The 23,823-nt window shown below is 42.9% G+C and overlaps 1 protein-coding gene across 2 annotated transcripts in view; it reads left to right on the plus strand.

Moving 5' to 3' along the window:
• golga4 (golgin A4) overlaps positions 1-23,823 on the plus strand; it is a 79,651-nt gene that overhangs the window by 15,360 nt on the left and 40,468 nt on the right. The window contains exons 3-9 of one of the 2 annotated variants that reach the window (XM_036539768.1): positions 7,474-7,548; positions 9,134-9,457; positions 9,954-10,001; positions 13,857-13,913; positions 14,616-14,714; positions 15,114-15,267; positions 22,363-22,553. In XM_036539768.1, coding sequence (XP_036395661.1) covers positions 7,474-7,548; positions 9,134-9,457; positions 9,954-10,001; positions 13,857-13,913; positions 14,616-14,714; positions 15,114-15,267; positions 22,363-22,553 — 948 coding nt within the window. Of the gene's footprint in view, positions 1-7,473; positions 7,549-9,133; positions 9,458-9,953; positions 10,002-13,856; positions 13,914-14,615; positions 14,715-15,113; positions 15,268-22,362; positions 22,554-23,823 lie in introns of those variants that run through there. The other variant, XM_036539769.1, reaches the window with a different exon arrangement.

The following is a 23,823-nucleotide window of genomic DNA, read 5'->3' on the forward strand; positions in this document are numbered from 1 at the left end:
TCATATTTGCAGACTTTCGTCTTTTTTGCAACTGGCTCTTCAGTAGGGGGATCTCTTCTGTCTCGAATTACAAATTTGTCCATGGTGTTCGATCTCCAATAAACTGATTTTAAGCTAAGACGTGTTTTTTATGAACGAACCACAGAGGCTATTCCTCGGTTATCAAAGGTCACCTTAAGACAAGACAATGCAGGGAGCTCGGCTAAAATGAGCGGTTCACAAACTAGTCGTTAAATAAATTTTTATGTTTATTGTGATACAGTGTTGATTGTAATGGCTGTGTAGAGAATGATGTTAAGGTTGTGATTGTGAAGTGAAAGAAAGAAGTAGAAGTAGCCTACCAAGAAGACAAAGGTAACGGGTAGTAAGAAGAGAAAGATGGTTAAGATTAGCTAGGAGAGATGGAAAGGAAGAAAATGAAGTTGAAATAGTCTTTTAAAAGACTGTTTTAAGATAAACTGCCATTGCAGAGAGGGCTGCAAGCAAGGGCAAAGTAAGGAGATAGCCTTTAAAAAGGCTGTTATTGAAAGGTATTTTAAAAGCTATGGCAAAGCTACAAGATTAAAGCACGTCACTACGAACTCGACACGATTGCACAGTGGTGTTTCTTCTGATATCTGCGAGTTCTTATACAGTTGGGGTGCCTGCTAAAGTTCGTTCTTGAAATTCCAAATGATAACTTTCATTTGTCATTGGTTGGACTAAAGACGAAAATGTCTGTGATTTGTCGGGACAACTGTAATCCAACCCCTTGCATTGCGCCGCTGAGAGGTCCGTGTCACGCCCCCCTCGGGGCATGTTTGCCCCCCAGTTTGAGAACCATTGTTTTAATGTAATGTAATTTCACATCACATCAATATTTATTTTTGGCCCGTGGCCCTCCAGCCAGATTAATTTTTGGCCCTTCATAGAAAAGAATTTGGGCACCTCTGGTTTAGAAGAAAATGTTTTAAAGGGAGCAACTTTAATTTCTTATAGCTATAATGTCTTATCTAAATTAATGTTCTGTTTAATTGGTTGGGTATTCATGTGCAATTTGTTCAATAAAAGCATGTTCAAAATAATTTATTTCATTTCTTTAATCAATGAGCATAGGCCATTCAATGTTTGGGGTCTATGTACTTAGCAGTGTACCTATTAAAGCAGAAAGACATAGGAACTGTATAGCTAATATGCACACTTCAGTATTTATTTATTATTGCACTAGCACCAGAACGAACATGTGGTTCGCGTTGGTGGAAAAGGGGTATCGGAGGACCAGTATGGAAACACTCATTTGTGCATCTAAGCTACTGAATAATTTAAAAAAATGATAGATTTAAATTTTAAAAACTTAAAAAAAAAAAAATGTATACATTCAGACAGAAAATCATCTCGCAACCCCTCCCATTTTTTGGCGACTCCCCAGTTTAAGAACCGCTACCTTAAAGGATTGATACCAGCCAGACATCACTGCTCCATGCCCTTCATCTCAAGGCAATTGGCAAAGCCTCCTACTGTAGTAAACCTTCATTCTCAGCAAGGTGAAGCTCCCAGTCCTAGTAAACTGTCATCTCAGTATGGCAAAGCTCCCAACTGTGCTAAACCTTCATCTCAGTAAAGCAAAACTCCCAACCCTGCTAAACCTTCATCTCAGTATGGCAAAGGTCCCTACCTTGCTAAACCCTCATCTCAGTATGGCAGAGCTCCCAACCCTACTAAACTTTCATCTCAGTATAGCAATTGCTCCTACCCTACCAAATTTTCATCTCGGCATGGCAAAGCTCCCAACCCTACCAAACCTTCATCTCAGCATGGTCCCCTACCATGCTCTGTGCCTGGCTGTCCCCTTCCACCCCCTTTCCTTTCATTATGATCATTTTAGAAAATGGCGAAGCATCTATTTCATACTGCTGAGATTTCAAATTACAGAAACAAGTGTCATTTCCACATGACCCTGTATTGGCTGCTATTGCACTGTAGTTTTTTAAGCAGAGATGTACAACCTGGCCTGTCTAGCAGAAGTATTTCCTGCTCCAAAAAGATAATCCTCCATCTGGTCTCATTCATCCAGCCTCGTCCAGCACACAGTGACTGCCCAGACCCCCACGCTGGATCTCTCCCAGTTTATAGCCACACCCCCATGTAGTATATCCAGCTCATAGCCAGACCCCCATGCAGTATATACAGCTCATAGCCAGACCCCCATGCAGTATATCCAGCTTATAGACACACCCTCATGCAGGATCTAGCTCCTAGCCACACCCCCCATCCTCCTTGCAGGATCTCTGCCAGCCCATAGCCACACCCCCTGTAGTATTTTCTGCTTATACCAGTACCCCCATAGAAGATATCTGGTAGCTCATAGCCATACACCCATGAAGGATTTCCTACAAATAATCTAATTTTATTCCAACGCTGAACATGGGTATTTGGGGAAATGAATGGTAAAAATGAATGCTAAAAGTAGTGGAACTAGGGAACTGCTATCATCACACAGCACATGTGAGCTACTTGTCATCTGCTTAGCAATCATGGCTACCTCTGTGTCTGACCATGGTAGAAAGCAAGCTGAAACAGTAGAAGTCAGCTAGCTACCAAGTTTTCAGTTTTATTTCTCAATATTGTTTTCTAAATTTGTGTGTCATTAGTTGCTGAAGTGTTTTCAGTGTGTTTGTTCCTATGAGATAGATAGTGAATCACCTGGAAACCACAATATTCTAATATTAACAAATGGCACAATATTACATTTCAAAAGGTTATAAATCAAAAGTGCAAGGATAATCAATAAACTGCTACAGAGTGGTCTAAAATGGACATAGTGGTGTTACTTGGTGAAGTTGGGAAGTTTCATTTCAAATTCATTACATTAAGGATTCATTATTGTGTAGTGAAGAAGGTGCCTTCCAGGTTTTGGTACTGTTTATGCTTGTGGCACTACTTACAAAAAAAAAATCTCTGTTTGTCTACAGGCAGCAGGACATAGCTAGGTAATCCTACACGTGTGGAGCAGGGCAGCATAGGGGACTGGTCTGAGAAGCTGCACACTCTGGGGCTGACCTCGTATGACTCTCTTGCTGTCACGGACAGGAGGACCTTTGTTCTCTTGCTACACGCTCTCAATACAGGGACACAGCAGTGCACTGTCAGAACCTTGAGTGAACACCTCCAAGCACATTATACCAGACTGACTCAGTTATTGAAAAAATTTAACTTTTTTGTTTTACAGTGGCCATGCACCCTAGTATTGAAATCTCTCTCTGTTGGAGATTTATATGCTTGGAGGTGCCTGTGTTTATGTGAACTGCTTTTGGGGTTGGGGGTTTTTGCTGCATTCAGGTCTTAGTTTGGCCAGCACTTTATTGGTACTGACATACTACTGCAAGATCAGCAAGCTATAGACAAGGTAGTGCTCAGAGGTATGTGTTGTGACGGTTGGTGTGTTTTTGCTTAGTTTTTATCCAGTTTTTTCCAGGTAAATCCCAGTGTAACTCTTTATAGGAGAGGGGTTGCTGTAATTCTGGAATGGCAGGTAGCTATGACAAGAATGCCAGTCTATCTGGGTGATCTTGGGGCTATCGCTGATTTAACAGCTGATTTGAGACTTTTTCTGAACAGCACTTTGATGGAGGTGCTTGCATAGTTAGTCTGGCAGAAGATCATTATTTAAGACAGGTGGACCTTCCTTATTCCACAGAATGTGTGAAATACCCTTCTGGTTGAATAGCTAGTGGAGTGCCATTAGAATTCATGCATGTGGAGTTTTTTTTTCTTACCTTGCTGTCACATGGGATTGTTAACATTGATGCGTTTCAAATTTGCAACATCATTTCTTTGCTCAGTAGTATATACACTATATGGCCAAAAGTATGTGGACCACCTGACCGTGCACCGCCTTTGCAGCTATATCAGCCTCCACTCCTCTGGGGAGGCTTTTGATTTTGGAGTGTCTGTGGGAATTTGTGTCCATTCAGACAAAAGAGCATTTGTGAGGTCAGGCACTGATGTTGGACGAGAAGGCCTGGCTTGCAGTCGGCGATCTAATTCATCCCAAAGGTGTTCAATGGGGTTGAGGTCAGGGCTCTGTGCAGGCCACTGGAGCTCCTCCACATCAAACTCATCAAACCATGTCTTTATGGACGTTGCTTTGTGCACAGGGGCACAGTCATGCTGGAACAGGAAAGGGCCTTCCCCAAACTGTTGCCACAAAGTTGGAAGCATACAATTGTCTAAAATGTCTTTGTATGCTGTAGCATTGATGTTACCCTTCACTGGAACTAAGGGGCCTAGCCCAAACTAGTGCTGACCGATAAATCGCATTTTCATCATCATCGCGATATGAACATGTGCAATAAAAATCGCAAAAGACTGCCTGAAATGCGATGAATAAGAAAATCATTTCATTTACACGCGCCATGCATTCATACAGCAGCATGCGAACATTTGACCTATCACAGGGCCACCCAATTTTGCTCCCTTTGTTTTGGCCCACCATGAGCTATGCACTCCCGCCATCATGTTCTTCTGGGTAAGATGACTGATAAAATGTTCCACCAATGAGCGGAAAGGGGCAGGGGCGTAGCGAGCACCGGTTGACTAGGAAGTAAAATGCACTAAAGAAGAGTGTCTTTGTGATAAAGTACAGTCGGCCTTTTCGACAGGGTTGCCAGTCTGATTGCAAGTGATGTCACATAAAAAGCTGAAATCGTGTTACACGCTATCAAAACCGATTCTTGACAAGGTTCGCTTTGGAAAAAGCACTAAAACATAACTCTGCCAAGTGTTTACTTACAATAAACTGCTAACCGTGGAAACAAACCATGGCTATTTCTGCACAGGAATGAGTGTTGAAATTGATGGCTAAAATGCATGTTTTATTTTGTTGATGAAGTAAGCGATCTCAGTAAGGAAACCAAACTATTGCCATTTCAGTCACACAAGTCAAGTGCGAAATCACTACCAATTAGGAAAAATAATTATGTCAAACCTGGCAGCCCGGGTTGGTGGATTCTGTTGTATTTCTGACCAATAATCTGTTGTTGGTGTTATTAGTTAGCCAACGTTACTGTAAAACGAAATTACCAAATTGTGCCGAGTGACCCTGTGAATGAGAAGCTCATTTTTGTTTTGATATTGTGGCTCATTAGCTACGATATGGGGGCATTTTGTGATGATGTGTAACTTAATCGTTGCTCACTGTAAACATAAGATCCAATATTGATTTGTTATTCAGTGTTGTCACTGATGTTTAACTTTATATTTTTGTCAGTTTTTCAAGTTGAAGTCAAATTTCCACTCTTGATTACAAAGGTGGACAGTACAGCTGTTTTCAACTTAATTTTCTAAAGCACCTTGAGATGCATTCACTTTCTGTCAGAAAGGTGTCTTTCCTTTTAAATATGTTTATGCTCCCAAAAAGAAGCATATGGATGTTTTATGTTTTTGACAACCGTCTCTGCAAATTAATAAAATTACTGTTAAGCAGATTAAAGAGTAATGTTATAAAAAAATTTAATTTGAAATTTTATTTTAGATTTAGAAGCATGTTCGAAATAATTTATTTCATTTCTTTATTCACTGGGCATAGGCTATTCAATGTTTGGGGTCTACGTACTTAGCAGTGTACCTATTTGTTTATTTATCGCAAGTCATATCGTCATCGCAATATTGAACAATGTTATCGCACATTGCAGATTTTCCTCATATCGTGCAGGCCTAGCCCAAACCCTGAAAAACAGCCCCAGACAATTATCCCTCCTCCACCAAACTTTACAGTAGGCATTGTGCATTCTGGTAGGTAGTGCTCTCCTGGCATCTGCCAAGCCCAGATTTGTCCATCAGACTGCCAGATAGTGATGCAAGATTCATCACTCCAGCGAACGCGTTTCCACTGCTCCAGAGCACAGTGGCGGTGTGCTTTGCACCACTCCAGCTGTCGCTTGGCATTGCGCATAGTGATGTTGGGCTTGTGTGCAGCTGCTCGGCCATGGAAACCCATTTCATGAAGCTCCTGATGCACAGTTCTTGTGCTTATGTTGCAGCCAGAGAAGTGAGTGATTCAACAGAGGATAGGCGGTTTTTTACGTGCTACGCGCTTCAGCACTTGGCGGCCCTGCTCTGTAAGTTTGTGTGGTCTACTGCTTCGTGGCTGAGCTATTGTTGCTCTTAGACGCTTCCACTTGACAATGGCACTTACAGTTGACCGGGGGAAATCTAGCAGGGCAGAAATTTCTCAAACTGACTTGTGGCATAGATGGCATCCTATGACAGTGCCACATTTAAGATCACTGAGCTCTCCAGTACAACCCATTCTACTTCCAAGGTTTGTCTATGGAGATTGCATGGCTCTGTGCTTGATTTTGTGCACCTGTTAACAATCGGTGTGGCTGAAACACCTGAACTCAATATTTAGGAGGGGTGTCCACATACTTTTGGTCATATAGTGTAAGTGTAGTTTGGCAACGAAAAGCCACCTCTGATAAGCTGATTCATGTGACAGTGATATTCTGCAGTTTCAGTTTTATTTGCATGATGGAGAAATAAGAATCAGTTCAGGCTGTTTGAGGAATTTGTACAGTATGACTGTCTCCTGAAGGGTACCTGGATCCCTACAGAATGAACCCTCTTTAAGGTGGAATGGTCTTCTCATCCCTGACTTACGCTGCACTTTGTAGGTAAAATCGGTGTGCTGGAGCATAGGGCTGAATTACACGCCTCATAATAAAGGCTCCACTGACCTTGTTCGTGCTGATGTTGTGCTGATTAGGAGGCGATCTGACAAATGTTGACTTAAATCTTCATGTAATTTTGGAGCATATGAGAAGACACTTAACAGCTGTCAGCTGCTAGTGTTGGATGATGGGTCTTTTGGATGTCTTTGTGAATGTTTAAGGTTTAAAAGAGATGTGGTCTGGTGTACTGGTGTCCCTGGTTTGATGATGTGCCCTATGTCATTGGCCGTAGGCAAAAAAGGCAGTTAACTCTGGCACGGGAACGTCCCTGTTAGGACCTTAAGACATGGATGTAAATGCTCCCTGTCAGGATCTTCGGCATCATAGTTGTAAACGTGTTTGTCACGGCCCTAGGCCATGCTGCAGTCATAAGAGTACACTGGTCCCCCTTGGATGGGCTCCTAATAACTCCCCTGCCTTCATTGTGACTAGACACCCTGTCTCTCCACGCAACCTCGGTGTAACACCACGCTGTAGATGCCTTAGCTCTGCTAAGTGATGCCAGCAGCTTCTATGTAACTTGCTGTACTAATTGATTTGATTGGACTGCTTTATTACTCATGGCTGTGTAGTGGAAGCAGTGTCTGTAGTGTTAACCCCTCTATTCTTCCCCAGCAGCATGAGGTTATCCAGAAGCTCTCTGTTATGCCAAGCAGTACTAATGTGTTTGGGCACAGCAGGCTGAGATTTGGGTGACTAACAGGTGGACTTCTGGGGCCCCGGTTGCGGTCTCTTTATCTGTCTCATCTCTGCCCTCCTGCAGAATGCGGGCAAAGCCACCACAGCGTCCCCGAAACCCAGAGGCAACGTAAACGGGGACGAGAGCTCTTTGACGCAGGCAAGTTTCCTCCTCTTTGCTTTCTCGTCACACCTCATCTGTCTCAGCCTTAGTCTAGGAGTTTAGCACGTCCATCCAGATGCAGATCCAATACAAAGTAGAATCTTTTTTGTTTGTTGGTTGTTCAGGTTAAACATCTCGGACTATTTGACCACGCAGGTTAATAGCTGTAATGCTAATGTGTATACTGTGGGTATTTTTCTAAGCCTGTCGTAGAATAACCAGATATGTACATTCAAATGTTTGTTGTACATGTCACAGCAACCTTGAGGTCTGAACACAATTCTAGACCTTTTTTGAACAGAGTATATGGTAGTACAGAACTGTTTTTGTTTAAGGCTCAGTTTTACACAGAATATTTCTGAAACTCAGCATTTAAAACATCTGGCTGTGATGCTTGTACCGAATGAGTGGGTAGGTGGTGTTTTTACCCATTGTTTACCTGTAACCTTGTGTTCAGATGTGGAAAACACTGAGGATATTTCAGCCCTCTAAGAAGTGTAACAACTAAGCTTAGCAACATTTGTACAGTTAACCGCATATGACCTTTACTTCTGTATTATTCAAATAAATTTGATTTGTTATGGAAATTTTCACAAAGCCCTGTGCATAGTGCATTTTCCAGAGGGAACTGAAGAAAAAAAAAACAGAGAACCCAGAGCCAATTTGGGAAAAAAAAAATGGAAAAATATTTCCTGACCGTGGGAAAGGACAGTTGAGTGAAGCAGTGGAATGTTAACAAAGTGGAATGGCATGAAAAATGCACCAGGTCACTGCATCGGTTCAAGCCTAGAGGCAGTTTGGCAAGCTGAGGGATGGCATGGTGGGCTCAGGCAAGCTGTGAGAGGGACCTCCTATCCAACAGGGACTTTAAGACTAACAGTAAGATAGACTGTAAAAAATTGAAATTGTGTCTGATTCCCAGACAAAATTTGGAAGCCTGTTGCATAATCAAAGAGCTTTATGTGAGAAAGATCTGAGAGCAGATTTAGTTTTTTCTGTTTTTGGAACCATAAGACCATAACCATAAGCCTGCTTCTCTTGAACAAAGTGACTTTTAGCAGATTATTCAATACTGAAAACTTGCAGATCTTGAGATCTTGCAAGCCCACAGTCTTATAAGTTTGAAATCAGTCTAGTGTTTACTTTGTTCTAAGCAAGATTGTTTATTTTTTAAACTTGTTTTCAGATTAATTCAAATGTTTCATTGAAATTAATATTCTCTTTTTTACACAGAATCTTATACTGAAATTATCGACTCAGAAAGTTAAACCCCTCATTTATGTTTCTGTTAGCTTCTTCTGAGTGTTATATAAAGATAAATTGCAATGATTGCCATCTGTATGGTATAATAACTGCAGAAATGATACTGCTCCAAGATGTTCCAAAATGTATGAAGTGGTCTCTTTTTTGAGTGATTTGAAGCCAGTTTAATTTTGTTTGTTCATTTTTAATTATGGCATTAGCACCTAAGGTTTCTTGTAGGCCATTTGACAGAAGTGGGTCATCATGTTTGTTTAGTTGCCACTTTTAATGATGTCCTCCCCCCACCCCCCGCCCCACCCCGGTTGTCCCTGTCCAATAGCGGCCAGAGCCCCAGTCCCTGACTCAGAAGCTGCAGCTTAAGGTGCCCTCCATGGAGTCTCTGTTCCGCTCCCCAGGGCGGGGCGAGGGTCTGTTCCACTCTGCCTCCCGGGAGAATCTGACACGCAGCTCATCCCGGGACTCGCTCATGCGCCTCGTGGAGAATGAGCCCCCAGACACCCCTGCCTACGACCCTCCTTCTGACATCGAGAGCGAGGCAGAGGAGACCCCCAGCAGTGTGGAGGCACTCTCCAAGGAGCAGCTGCTGCATCGCCTACAGAGGGTGGAGAGGAGTTTGGCTAACTACCGTGGGAAGTACTCTGAAGTAAGCTTCAGGGATTCGTTATTTATTGGAGGAAGTACTTTGAAGTGAGCTTCAGGGATAGGTTATTTACTGGAAGAAATACTGTGAGGTGAGCTTCAGGACTAGGCTGTTTACTGGAAAGTGTACTCTGAAGTGAGCTTCAGGGAGGGCTGCAGGCAATTTCTGTTTTCTTTCAGTCATGGCTTTGTGAGTAGCAGTACCAGGTCTGAATATTAATCACTAACATTTAAGCAAGAAGACCCTCAGGGTCAGTTTAGCTCTGCGGCTGCACAGTGTAATTGACTCAGTCATGCTTACACTTTTTTATGAATGTGTAAGATGTCACAGGCCATAAGGGACAACAGCTGCGACAGCTTTATAAAACAGTGAGGCAAATGGTGCTTCCAAGGGCAGATTGGTTTGCATCAGTTTAAAATTCTGTGGGGTTAGGGTTAGCTTTAGGAGTGCACTTAGTATGACAGTATACCTCTCACCATTCTCACTTTCTTCCTACCAGCTGGTCACTGCTTACCGCACAGTACAGAGAGATAAGGAGAAAACTCAGGTAATTTCCCTATACTGCCACTCAATGTGAGTCTTCTTATCTCAATGTGGGAACGATTGAGTACACTTCTGGTAGGAAGTAACACTTGAAGTAGAAATTAAGTATACCCCAAACATAATCTGTTTCATTGTTCTTTTGAGGACAATCTTAAAATTGTTTACAGTGGATTCAGAAAGTATTCAGACCTCTTCACATTTTTGACATCTTCTTATGTTGCAGCCTTATGCTGAAATTTTTAATTCATTTTTTCCTCAGCAATCTACACTCAATACCCAATAATGACAAAGCAACAGGATTTTAGAAATTTTTGCAAATTTATTAAAAATAAAAAATATCACATTGACATACAGTGCCTTGCAAAAGTATTCACCCCCCTTGGAGAATTTCCTATTTTGTTCTATTACAACCTGTAATTTAAATTGATTTTTATTTGGATTTTATGTAATGAACCTAGATTAAACAGTCCAAATTGGTGAAGTGAAATAAAAAACTTGTTTTAAAAAATTCTAAAAAATAAGAAACTGAAAAGTGGTGCGTGCATATGTATTCACCCCCTCTGCTATGAAGCCCCTAACAATTACCTTCAGAAGTCACATAATTAGTTAAACTCCACCTGTTTGCAATCTAAGTGTCACACGATGGGTTACATGATCTCAGTATATATATACCTGTTCTAAAAGGCCCCAGAGTCTGCAACACCACTAAGCAAGGGGCACCACCAAGCAAGCGGCACCATGAAGACCAGGGAGCACTCCAAACAGGTCAGGGACAAAGTTGTGGAGAAGTACAGATCAGGGTTGGGTTATAAAAAAGTATCCCAAACTTTGACCATCCCATGGAGCACCATTAAATCCATCATAACAAAATGGAAAGAATATGCCACCACAACAAACCTGCCAAGAAAGGGCCACCCACCAAAACTCACAGACCAGGCAAGGAGGGAATTAATCAGAGAGGCAACAAAGAGACCAAAAATAACCCTGAAGGAGCTGGAAAGCTCCACAACAGAGATTGGAGTATCTGTCCATAGGACCACTTTAAGCTGTACAGTCCACAGAGTTGGGCTTTATGGAAGAGTGGCCAGAAAAAAGCCATTGCTTAAAGAAAAAAATAAGAAAACACGTTTGGAGGCATGTGGGAGACTCCCCAAACATATGGAAGAAGGTACTCTGATGAGATGAAAATTTTGGTCATCAAGGAAAACGCTATGTCTGGCGCAAACCCAACACCTCTCATTACCCTGAGAACACCATCCCCACAGTGAAGCACGGTGGTGGCAGCATCATACTGTGGGGATGTTTTTCATCGGTAGGGACTGGGAAACTGGTCAAAATTGAAGGAATGATGGATGGCGCTAAATACAGGGAAATTCGTGATGAAAACCTGTTTCAGTCCTCCAGAGATTTGAGACTGGGACAGAGTTTCGTCTTCCAGCAGGACAATGACCCTAAGCATACTGCTAAAGCAACACTTGAGTGGTTTAAGGGGAAACATTTAAATGTCTTGGAATGGCCTAGTCAAAACCCAGACCTCAATCCAATTGAGAATCTGTGGTATGACTTAAAGTAAAGCTGTATACCAACGGAACCCATCCAACTTGAAGCAGCTGGAGCAGTTTTGCCTTAAAAAATGGGCAAAAATCCCAGTGGATAGATGTGCCAGACTTATAGAGACATACCCCACCCAAAAGGTGGCTCTACAAAGTATTGACTGGGGGGGGTGAATAGTTATGCACGCTCAAGTTTTCTGTTTTTTTGTCTTATTTCTTGTTTGTTTCACAATAAAAAATATTTTGCATCTTCAAAGTGGGAGGCATGTTGTGTAAATCAAATGATACAAATCCCCCAAAAATCCATTTTAATTCCAGGGTGTAAGGCAACAAAATAGGAAGAATGCCAAGGGGGGTGAATTCTTTGGCAAGGCACTGTAAGTATTCAGACCCTTAACTCAGTACTTAGTTGAAGCACCTTTGGCAGTGATTACAGCCTCGGGTCTTCTTGGATATGATGCGACAAGCTTTACACACCTGGATTTGGGGATTTTCTGCCATTCTTCTCTGCAGATGCTCTCAACCTCTTTCAGGTTGGATGGGGACCCTCGGTGGACAGCAATTTTCAGGTATCTCCAGAGACGCTCAATTGGGTTCAAGTCCAGGCTCTGGCTGGGCCACTCAAGGACATTCACAGAGTTGTCCCTAAGCCACTCCTGCTTTGTCTTAGCTGTGCGCTTAGGGTCATTGCCCTGTTGGAAGGTCTACCTTCAGCCCAGTCTGAGGTCGTGAGCGCGCTGGAGCATGTTTTCATGAAGGATATTTCTGTAATTTGCTCTGTACAGCTTTCCCTCAACCCTGACCAGTTTCCCAGTCCCTGCCGCTGAAAAATACCCCCGTAACAGGATGCTGCCACCACCATGCTTCACCGTTGGAATGGTATTGCTCAGGTGATGAGCGGTGCCTGGTTTCCTCCGGACATGACGCTTAGAATTGAGGCCAAGAGACCAGAGAATCTTGTTTCTTGCAGTCTGAGAGTGCTTTAGGTGCTTTTTTGCAAACTCCAAGTGGGCTTTCATGTGCCTTTACTGAGAAGAGGCTTCCGTCTGGCCACTCTGCCATAAGACCCAGAACCGTGGAGTGTTGCAGTGATGGTTGTCCTTCTGGAAGTTTCTCCCATCTCCACACAGGATCTCTGGAACTCAGTCAGAGTGACCATCAGGTTCTTGGTCACCTCTCTTACCAAAGCCATTCTCCCCCGATTGCTCAGTTTGGCTAGGCAGCCAGCTTTAGGAAGAGTCTTAGTTGTTTCAAACTTTTTCCATTTAAGAATTATGGAGGCCACTGTGCTCTTGGAGCAGCAGAAATTTTTTTGTAGCCTTCCTCAAATCTGTGCCTCAACACAATCCTGTCTCTGAGCTCTGCAGGCAGTTCCTTCGACCTCATGGCTTGGTTTTTGCTCTGATATGTATTGTCAGCTGAGAGAGCATAGAAAGACAGGTGTGTGCCTTTCCAAGTCATGTCCAATCAATGGAATTTACCACAGGTAGACTCCAATCAAGGTGTAGTAACATCTCAAAGACTACTACTAGAGAAATGGGATGCAAAGGGTCCGAATACTTATGTCAGTGTGCTGTTTCAGTTTCTTATTTTTAGTAAATTTGCAAAAATTTCTAAAATTCTGCTTTCACTTTGTTGTTATGGGTTATTTAGTATAGATTGATGAGGGAAAAAAATGAATTTAAACGATTTTAGCATAAGGCTGCAACATACCAAAATGTGGAAAAAGTGAAGGGATCTGAATACTTTCTGAATGCACTATATATTAATGCAAATATTGGTTCAAAAGTTCAGCTGTTCTGTAGATCTTTCCTTTTAATGCCCATATTTAAGCTTGTATTTTTTAGCAGGAACTCCACTACAACTATGAGTTTTGTCCCTGTAAGCATAAAATGCAGAAGTATCCTTGCCTTGCAAATGAAGACCAGTGTGTAGTATACCACTATACCACTGTAAACCTGAGGCTCATTTGCAAGCAGGATACAAAGTCTGGCATTGAATGGTTCTGTGCTTTATTCAACTTTGTGATGGAACTGTAATCATCTTGTAAAGTTTCAAATATATGCAAGTTTTAGATTTATAGGTTTTAACTCTGATAGGATTGAATACCGTGTAAAATCACTTACTTTTCTATGTTTCTGTGTGGCCTTCTCCTGGTTGAGCATTGGGGTGGGAGAGTGGTATTAGAGTGAATGATAGGAATGATTTATGGTTGGTCCTTGTTCAGGGTTGAGGGTATGAGATGAGAATGACATTGGAGTGAATGATAGTGGTGTTTTATTCTTGTTTTGTGTTCTTCTGTCCAGGCCATTCTGAGTCAAAGCCAAGACAAAGCACTGCGCAGAATCGGGGAGCTGAGAGAGGTAAGAGCTTGTCTTTCCGTCTGAACTTGGCACATGCAAAGAATGCAAACAGAACATGGTCCTCTTTCTCCCAAACTGTTCTGAGATCAGTTCGGTGTGCACAATTCTCGAGAGGCAGTGTTTGACAGATCTAAAATAAACTGTAGATACAAAGAGTGTGTAATGTGTATAGCTAAAGGTCCTTTCACAAAATAACATTGCACAACATTGCTGTTCAGTTTCACTTGTAAGTAACACTGTAGTTCTGCTTATTTATATCATACATGATTTTATGTTCAAAATCATGCCCAGGTCATCTCCGGTTTCTTAAGTGTTGGCAACATTATATTTGTATGGCCCAATGCTGCTGTGGACAGCAGGGAGTTTCCTGTAGCTGGTCTGTGAACTATCTAAGGTCTATGTAGTGAGTCTTTAGCACAGAGACTAGGTGTCTGACTTGGGTATTCATTAGAGAGAAGAGGGTTCTAACCTGGGTATTCAGCAGAGAGAGATGGTGTCAAACCTGGGTATTCATTAGAGAGAGGAGAAGTCTAACCTGGGAATTCATCAGAGAGAGGTGGAGTCCATCCTGGGTATTCGGTAGAATACTCCTCTTCTCCTGCCCTTTAATGCCTTGGAATATGAAAGGTGTGGTGAAATTTGTGACTGATGTCTGTTGCAAAGGGTGAGGAGGAGTTACACAGTGTCTGTTTCCATCCACAGGAGCTGCAGATGGACCAGCAGGCAAAGAAGCACCTGCAGGAGGAGTTTGATGCAGCTCTGGAGGAGAAGGACCAACTGATCACTGTGCTGCACACCCAGGTGGGACTGACATCAATGTGGATAGGCAGGTCTGGGTGGGTGGGGTGGTGTTAATTGGTAGATCCAGAAGGGATGAGTGTTGTTGATGGCAAGTCGAGGTAGGAGGGGTGCTGTTGATGGCTGGGCCCTGATCTAAGGGATGTTGTTGATGGGTGGTTCCCATTGGAAGGGGTGTTGTTGATCAGCAGGGCTATACAGTTAGATTTGTGTCTCGTGTATTAATTGTTTCAGTGTTGGGCACTATGTTAGTAGGAGAAATGAAGTTTAGTTTTAAGCTTGTGCTCACTATTGGCCAGTCTGCTGTAAATGAGCCTGATGCTGCATTACCTTTACCTGATACCTGTCTGTGTCTGCTGCTGGGCTAACTGTACCTGACTTGTCTGGCATCTCCCTCTACAGGTGGCTCTGATGAAGAAGCGTCTGCAGGGAATCCCAGAGGGCGGAGCTTTACCTGAAGCAGACTCGGTACAGCCTGTAGATGCACAGGGGATGGAGTCTGCCCCTCAAAGCCCCACCAAAGACATGAACAGCCACATGTCTGGCCAGAGCCAAGGTATGTGAAGCTACACTCTGTCTACCATTCCAGTTGTTGGCTCTTGGTGAATTGATGTTCTCGCAAGCTAACTAATAAACTGTTACACAAAGAACTTCAGTCTGGAGCGTGGTCGAAGATGAGGTAGAAACAGGTTTTATTGATGGTCTTCAATACAGCAAGACTTCATACATGAAGGTCGGCTTCAGGTACTACACGCACTAAGTCTCACTTAGAGTCTTAAGCCTTGCACACTCGTCCTCACGCTCAGTCTGTCTCTAGTGCGGCTAGGTAATTCTCGCACCCACACCTAGATATATGTACACGACTCTGGTCCGTGCCACGTTGTTGTTGCGTTGCTTCTGTACTAAACAAAGAACAAAGAACATCTTATACCATCCCTGAGCTGTCCAGAGTGGTTAATTATAACTGTCCTTGCATCGCCTAGAGTCTGGCGCCTAATTGGAAAAACATTGCTTCTGAAGGTATCTCTAGATTGATAAGGAGTACACTCTGACCCAACTCCTCTTTGTCACAGACACTGACAAGGGAGGCAGAGTGGGAGAAAGTTCAGCCGGGTAGAGAACCCCTATATCACCTAAGAACAAAACCTTTATTATAAAAGAAGCTTCTAGGAACTGAGGTACCTTGGTTGTGCTGATCATCCCAAATGGTTAAACATGTCATGACTAACCTAATACTGAACTACAGCTACATGAGTGATTTCTACAGCTATATGAGTGCTCGAAATCATAGGCCTCACCGTTGGGACGGCCTTGTGCCACGTACACACTTTCAGTGTGCCTTGTGTGCATGATTAGTTCAACATAGCAGCATCTCTTGGAAAGTAGGCCACAGGTCACAACTCCGTGAGCGGCCTAAAAACTACACAGTCACATTAGTATACACTGTGCATACTAATTCTACCAAACTAATCAGTCTACCAATATAATGAGCACTAAATAATCACCACTATTCTTCAGTCCCCCGTCTGATCATTCCCAAACTCATCAATGATCACAAAAAAAGGAAAGTGATTATATGTGATAGATAAAGTGATATATATATAAGCGAAGCGAATCTTATACTCTCAAGAGCATAGGCATCTTGCGTTTCTAGCATTAATAAAAGGAAAGGAAAGCTAATAGAAAAACGAAGTCTCAGTCAAGTTCAACGTCGTTGTCATCTGGGCCACACGTGCAGGTGTCATAGCTCTGCTGACCAAGCAGGTTACACCCTTAAAAAACAAACATATGCCCAAAATCAAAACAATAAAAGGTGTCACAATCTGAATGATCTGGGGTAACAATTCTCCCGCCCAAGATCCTAACCATGTCTCCCAGCTCCACTTCTGAGATGCTTTTAAGTGGGCCACTTGCTCGTAAATGTCTTGTACATATGTGGTGACATTAACAAACGCATCTGGTACATACGTGCAACATTCTTGTTTCAAAACTGCACATGTTCCGCCTTTATCTGCCAGAATAATGTCTAAGGCTATGCGGTTTTGCAACGTCATTTGACGCACTGAATGTAGCTCCTGATTTATCAGTGTCAATGCTCCTGCTGTATCATTAGCAATTTTGTCTAAGGCAAAAGCCATCTGCCTAATCTCATCTAATGCGACAGTAATACCATAAGTTGGAACTAATGAAGCAAAGAAACGTTGAGTTGGGGTAGCAACAGTTTCTGTGCTGTGGAACACGTCCCTCTTACCTCTATGCTTGATGTTAACCATACGCATAGCTGGTACTACATATGCCGTATAGCACGATCCTGACCATTCAGCAGGCAAATATGAATAAGCATGCTTCCCACAAACATACATTGTCCCATTTGGAGCGGCTTTGTCTTCAGCTCCTAAATTTGGCATTAAAACGAACAAGGATATTACAGCAAAATGTCCATGCCAATGCATCGCTTCCCATGGTCTTAAAGTAGAAAGACTATAGTTACATGAACTTCGTCCCAAAAACATACCCGTACCATTGTTTTCCCAACATAACATACCCTCAGGCGCATAACTCAATTTCACTCGCTCTGGGGGGCTTGATGGAATTGGTCGTGTAATTCCACTACTTTCCCCCATCTGGCCCTCCAGCAGGGTCGTAACACAATGAGAAGTATTAACATGAAACAGCATGAAACATGTCATTTCATGTTTTCTTCGTCTTTAGGTAACCCCTGGAACATACTGCCTCCAGTTCTACCCTCCGACTCTTCCCATAGCGCTGCTGTTGTACTCTCCCTATTCTTTTGGGGGCTCAGCTAATTTACAATGACTTGCATGAATCCATTTCTGCTTCCCCTGCACCTTGACTGCAGCGTCTGTCACCAATAACACCTGATAGGGTCCCTCCCATTTCGCTTCCAATGGTAACCTTTGGGGCTTGTGAACCATGACCCATTGACCAGGTACTAAAGAATGTCCCCCGTCAGGTGGCTGTTTCCACGCCTCCACCACCTGCTGGGCAGCTGTTCGAACTGCTTCAGTCAATTCAGTGCAATAAGAAATCAATTCCAATTCGTCAATTCATTGGCGCACATACGTAAGGTCCGTCGTTCCGTTGTTCAATTGCCGCTGCGAGGGGTTGCATGGAGGGGACTACTCGTGTCCCAGAAACAACTCCAAGAGTTCCCTCTGCTTCTCTTCACTCAGGTTCTTGAATTCCCGAACCAAGTTGTCTTCAGCATCCTTACGTTGTGGACCGTTGCCTTTTCGGTTTCCCGTGCGGCATTCTCTAGCCCAATGTCCGTACTTCCCACACTTCCTGCAGGCTCCTGTCTTGCCCTTCTGATTCTTCTGCTTCTGTGCAGCCACATTGCGGATCTTGCATTCAAGATCTGTTTCCACTCTTCTTGCTGCTGTCACCAGGTCTTCGAATGTTGTGCGGTTATCTTCCCATCCAGGCGTGCTCAACTTGACCGCCTTCCGCACTTCAGGTAACAGGCCTTGCATGAATGTTGCCTTCAGTGGGCCATTCGCATTCCCTCCGATGTTCCGTTCATTGAGGCCTTCTATTCCAGAATGTCTCAGGAACAGCTTGGAAAACCGGTCTGAGTAGTCATCAATTGCTTCTCCGGCTTTCTGGATGCAGGCAGCAATTTTTCCCCAATCTGTTGTTGCTCTTGTAGCTCGTTGGATCCACAGACGAATTGCTTCCCAGGCATTACCCAAATTCTGTCTATCATCTCCCAATGCTGTTTCAACTTCATGAGTCACTCTAGCGATTTCAGCAGTGTTAAGCACTGTACACAGTAACTGAAGGCCATCACTGGGATGCAGGCGATAGATGTGACGCAAACGCTCAATTGTTGTCCAAGTCTCCATCCCTGCCTTGCGTGGATGCTGCAGGCCTTTGGACCACTTATCAATTTCTTCTGGCTTGCATGCTTTGTGAGCGTAGATCATCTGATCCCCGTGCCTTTTCACCACTAGGGGCCTTAAGCGCCTTTCACTGTTGGGCTCAGAATCATCTGCAACAACCGTGCTTTCCTCGTCATCATCACTAGAGGCGCCCATTGCCATTGCTCTGAATGCATATCGTCTTTCAAACTGAACTGCTTCCTCCATTTCCGCATACGGGTAGACACTGTAGGGAGGAGCAGTGGGGCAGGCGTGAGCTCCCCTTTCAACTGTAGCTCCGCCCCTGCAGTAGGGCTCCTGCTCCTTCCCATTTTCTCTCAGTCTGCCTCTGAGCTCCGACAGCTCCTCTTCTAGCCTCTTGCATTTCACATTCTTTTCTCTTATCTCCTCAGCCAACGCCCTGACATTTTCTTTCTCGTGACTCAATTGCCTCTCAGACTCCGAAATTACTTGCTTTTCGTATCTTTTCCGCAATTGACCCAACACCACCAAAGTTAATGGCACTCTTTCTTTTTCAGGCACACGTTGCGACTTTCCCCAAGCTTTCTTAACATCATCAATTGGCCACACACCACCAGATTCAAGCTCAATCCCATACTTTTGCTCAATCTCTTTTTCAACTTGTTCCAATTTAAAAGTGGACCGCAAATACGCCGTACTCATTGCCACCATTGTCTCAAAATCAACATCGGGCGCAGCTCTCCCACCCTTCTCAGTAGTAGGAATCTGCTCCGTTTTGTCAGCACCAGGTTCAGAGTTTCCCTGAGCACCCGCCATTATCATTAATCTCAGGCTGTTGTCACACCAGTGCTAGTTCTCTCACTAGGAAAACTCAGATGTCTTTTACACACTACTCTCCTCCTCCCGGAGAGTTTCACTCCGTCGGTTGTTTGAATAGAGCTCTTTATCCAAACACCGTAAACCACAAGATATATACACACACACTCACTCGCTCACTGTCGACAGTACAAAAACACATAAAACAAATAAAACACATCAACGTCTAGACAGCTCTTCCGTTCCCTGACGGGCTTCTACAGATCTATTTCAAACTGTAGGAATATCGCGATCTTCCGTGACAAGGCACGTGCATCCACGAATTCAAGCGTACACATACAAATGCCAATTTTCCACCAGTGTACCCTTACTCGTAGGATATCCGCTATAGCGCTCTCCCAAAGGAGCTATGCATTTAACCGGTCACTACAGACTCTTTTTCTCTGCAGTCAAGGTGCACCACACACTTTGCAGTTTGCAAATTTTCTTTCACCCTCGTGTACACATCAAACATACAATGATTACAGCTCTCTCATTGTAGGCACGTATCTTCACAGTTCTTTGTCTAACTGTTAGCCTTTACTTATAGTGTTACATGTACTCTGTAAATGTCTCGGTTCTTTCTGGAACCCAGCAAGGTAAGGAAAGGGGCTCACCAATTGTTAGAGAAGATCAACAGATGTTGAAAGCGCGCAAGTGTCTTCTCTTCACTTTCTGGCAGGATCTCTCCTTTTCCTCGTGGATCCGAGTCACGGCACCAAGTTGTTGGCTCTTGGTGAATTGATGTTCTCGCAAGCTAACTAATAAACTGTTACACAAAGAACTTCAGTCTGGAGCGTGGTCGAAGATGAGGTAGAAACAGGTTTTATTGATGGTCTTCAATACAGCAAGACTTCATACATGAAGGTCGGCTTCAGGTACTACACGCACTAAGTCTCACTTAGAGTCTTAAGCCTTGCACACTCGTCCTCACGCTCAGTCTGTCTCTAGTGCGGCTAGGTAATTCTCGCACCCACACCTAGATATATGTACACGACTCTGGTCCGTGCCACGTTGTTGTTGCGTTGCTTCTGTACTAAACAAAGAACAAAGAACATCTTATACCATCCCTGAGCTGTCCAGAGTGGTTAATTATAACTGTCCTTGCATCGCCTAGAGTCTGGCGCCTAATTGGAAAAACATTGCTTCTGAAGGTATCTCTAGATTGATAAGGAGTACACTCTGACCCAACTCCTCTTTGTCACAGACACTGACAAGGGAGGCAGAGTGGGAGAAAGTTCAGCCGGGTAGAGAACCCCTATATCACCTAAGAACAAAACCTTTATTATAAAAGAAGCTTCTAGGAACTGAGGTACCTTGGTTGTGCTGATCATCCCAAATGGTTAAACATGTCATGACTAACCTAATACTGAACTACAGCTACATGAGTGATTTCTACAGCTATATGAGTGCTCGAAATCATAGGCCTCACCGTTGGGACGGCCTTGTGCCACGTACACACTTTCAGTGTGCCTTGTGTGCATGATTAGTTCAACATAGCAGCATCTCTTGGAAAGTAGGCCACAGGTCACAACTCCGTGAGCGGCCTAAAAACTACACAGTCACATTAGTATACACTGTGCATACTAATTCTACCAAACTAATCAGTCTACCAATATAATGAGCACTAAATAATCACCACTATTCTTCACAGTGGACAAAGTTTATGGACCTATATACTTAATCCACATTTTTACATTTACATTTATTTATTTAGCAGACACTTTTATCCAAAGCGACTTACAAAAGTGCATACAGCAAGTTTTTGATCTCAGATGTTAGTTTTTGCAACCCATTAACTCCTAATGTTAGTCATGGGTATGTTTTGTTAGGTTTATCTGAATGTGAGTTGTTTTTGTGTCATACTGAAATCATGGCAAGAGAGAACCGAAGACCACAAGCGGAGAGAAAAAGAGCACTCTATAATGTTATTGTTTTCAGGGTGCCATTTAGGTGTCATTTATTTTGGTTGAAGTATTTTCTTAAACAGAAGGTTGATGTGTAAAGATTCCACTGCTTTTCCATACTAAACTTTTCCTTGTCTGTAATAGTTCCACACAAGCATATGCACATACCACTCAGAAATTTTTAGTTTGCGCATCTAAGAAGAAGAATTCCTATAATCAGTTTTATTAAGGGATCCTAATCAGAAGACTATAATTATCTAACCCGTAATGTAGTCAGTTCACTGAGTTACATTTTTATTCGAACCCAGTGTAGTTTTGTTTGTTACCTCAACAGATATTCAGCATTGTATCAGTGTTGGTATAATTTAATGAATATTTAATTGTTTGTTATTGAAAGTAGCTTAATTAGCTGACTTGTAGCCATCTGTAGTTGTGGGTGTTTTCCAGGGATGGCATGTGCTTATTAGGTGATTGAGAGCTCTAAGTGCTATCCTCACTGCATGATGCAAAATGTTTCATAATGTACTGTAAATCACTCAAGGGAGCAAAATTCTTCATCCCTGAAATGGTGTTTTTACCTTCTGGTGGTATGATTCTGTGATGTTTTTCAGTTCAATTGAGCTGTGAATTAGTGTCTATTAGCGTCTTATAGAAGAATGTTCCTTGTGCATTAAAGCCTGGCTCATCCAGCCAGCATTTTCACAGGCTCTCTCTTTTTTCACATTTTTTTCCTTACTTAGTGTGTTTTTTTCCCTCATTTAGTGTGTTGTTTTCTCATTCCATGTGTTTTTTTCCTCATTTAATGTTTTTTCCTCATTAGGCATGCTTTTTTCCTTGTTTACCATTTTTTCTAGCTTTTGATTTCCAGTATGGTGTAACCACAGGGAACACAGTTGAAATTGTCATAGGAGAATGATCTTCTCTTTGTCTAGGTTCCGATGCAAAGAACTTTGCCCACTATCTCAGGGATTTATAAATGAGGTGATCACGGTTGATTTCTAAGTTGCGCTTCCCTCATGTGACCAGCAGAGGGAGGCAATGACCCAGCAAAGGTGCTGGAGGCCCTGCAGCAGCGGGTGCGGAGGCAGGAGAGCCTGCTACAGAGGTGCAAGGAGTTACTGCACACGCACAAGGAGCGCAGTGCACAGCTGGGCAGCGAGAACGAAACGCTGCAGGAGCAGCTGCAGGAGCGCCTGCAGGAGCTGGAGAAGATGAAGGTAGCCTTGCTCTACTGGGGAACCGCACACAGGAAATTATCCTATGATCTTCCATTTCAAAAAGGGTACAAGATGAACATGCAGTAAATGTAAAACATTCATCACCAGTTACTACATTTGTTTAATTACTCCATTTGTTGGATTGTTTTACTGCTCAGAATGCAGGAGGGCTGACCAGTGTTCAGGCTGGTATTGAATATGGAATTTGCATCTTGGATTGTGTCTGCTGCCTGGATCTTTGTCCACCAGCTGGACATTACAGGCACTGAAACCAACATGTGCATGTTGCTTAACACTGATAATGGGAAAACAACTGCCTATAGACATAATGATATACCGTAATACACACACACACACACACACACACACACACATACACACACACACACACATCCCAGAAAGAATAGGTGTTATGGTTACTATGGATGTACACTGTGTATACAGTGTCAGGTCCCTTCTAAGTCTCTTTGGTCATGTTTAGCTAGTTTTTTGTTGAGTAAGCACCATTAAAATTTTATGACATAGACTCTTGGCTATGAGAGGTAATGTTGTTTGAATTTTGCAGAAACGGGCAATGACAAAATATCTCTTGGCCCTGCAACCCATTCCACATTACATCAAGAGCAAAGTAACTGAAGATGGAAATGTTTATTATCTCTTTTGAGAAATATGTAGTTCTGGTAGTAAGCCAGCCACTGAACTGTACTATGCAGCATTAAGATGAAATAAACAAAGATGTCTCAAAATCCAGCTTGTCACCTGACCTTCACTAGCTAGCTAGCAAATCCAGCAACACCATTTACATAATGTTACAAAAGTGACTATAAGTATTGTAACAAGCTAGGTACTACGTCCAGTGGCAGTGTCATGTAATCCATGCAACTCTGTCTCTTCTCTTGCTTTATGTAGCTAAACAGAGTTCAGCCAAAAATGGACACATTTTATAAAAGAAATTTGGCACTCAAAGCTGTGGTGCGTTTTATTTTCTTATCAGCACTATTTATTGGGCGTATACGGTTTGTTAATAATTTCATCTCGTGAACAGTATTTTGCAAAACACTTTATATAATGAGTTGAATGAATCATTTTGTGCCCATAGTCCCTAGTATCTAGAGTTAGGGATAGTGTTGTGGCCTTAGCTTTGCTTCACCAACAGCTTGGTTAGCATTGTGTCATCAGTAAATTAAAATTAGTCCCTTTTTTTAGTGTTTGTCCAACCCCAACATCTAGATTGTGTTCTAGGCCTGAAATGGTGCTGCCATTTCAGCCT

Source organism: Megalops cyprinoides, chromosome 10 (assembly GCF_013368585.1).
Source record: "Megalops cyprinoides isolate fMegCyp1 chromosome 10, fMegCyp1.pri, whole genome shotgun sequence".
Lineage (NCBI taxonomy): Eukaryota > Metazoa > Chordata > Actinopteri > Elopiformes > Megalopidae > Megalops > Megalops cyprinoides.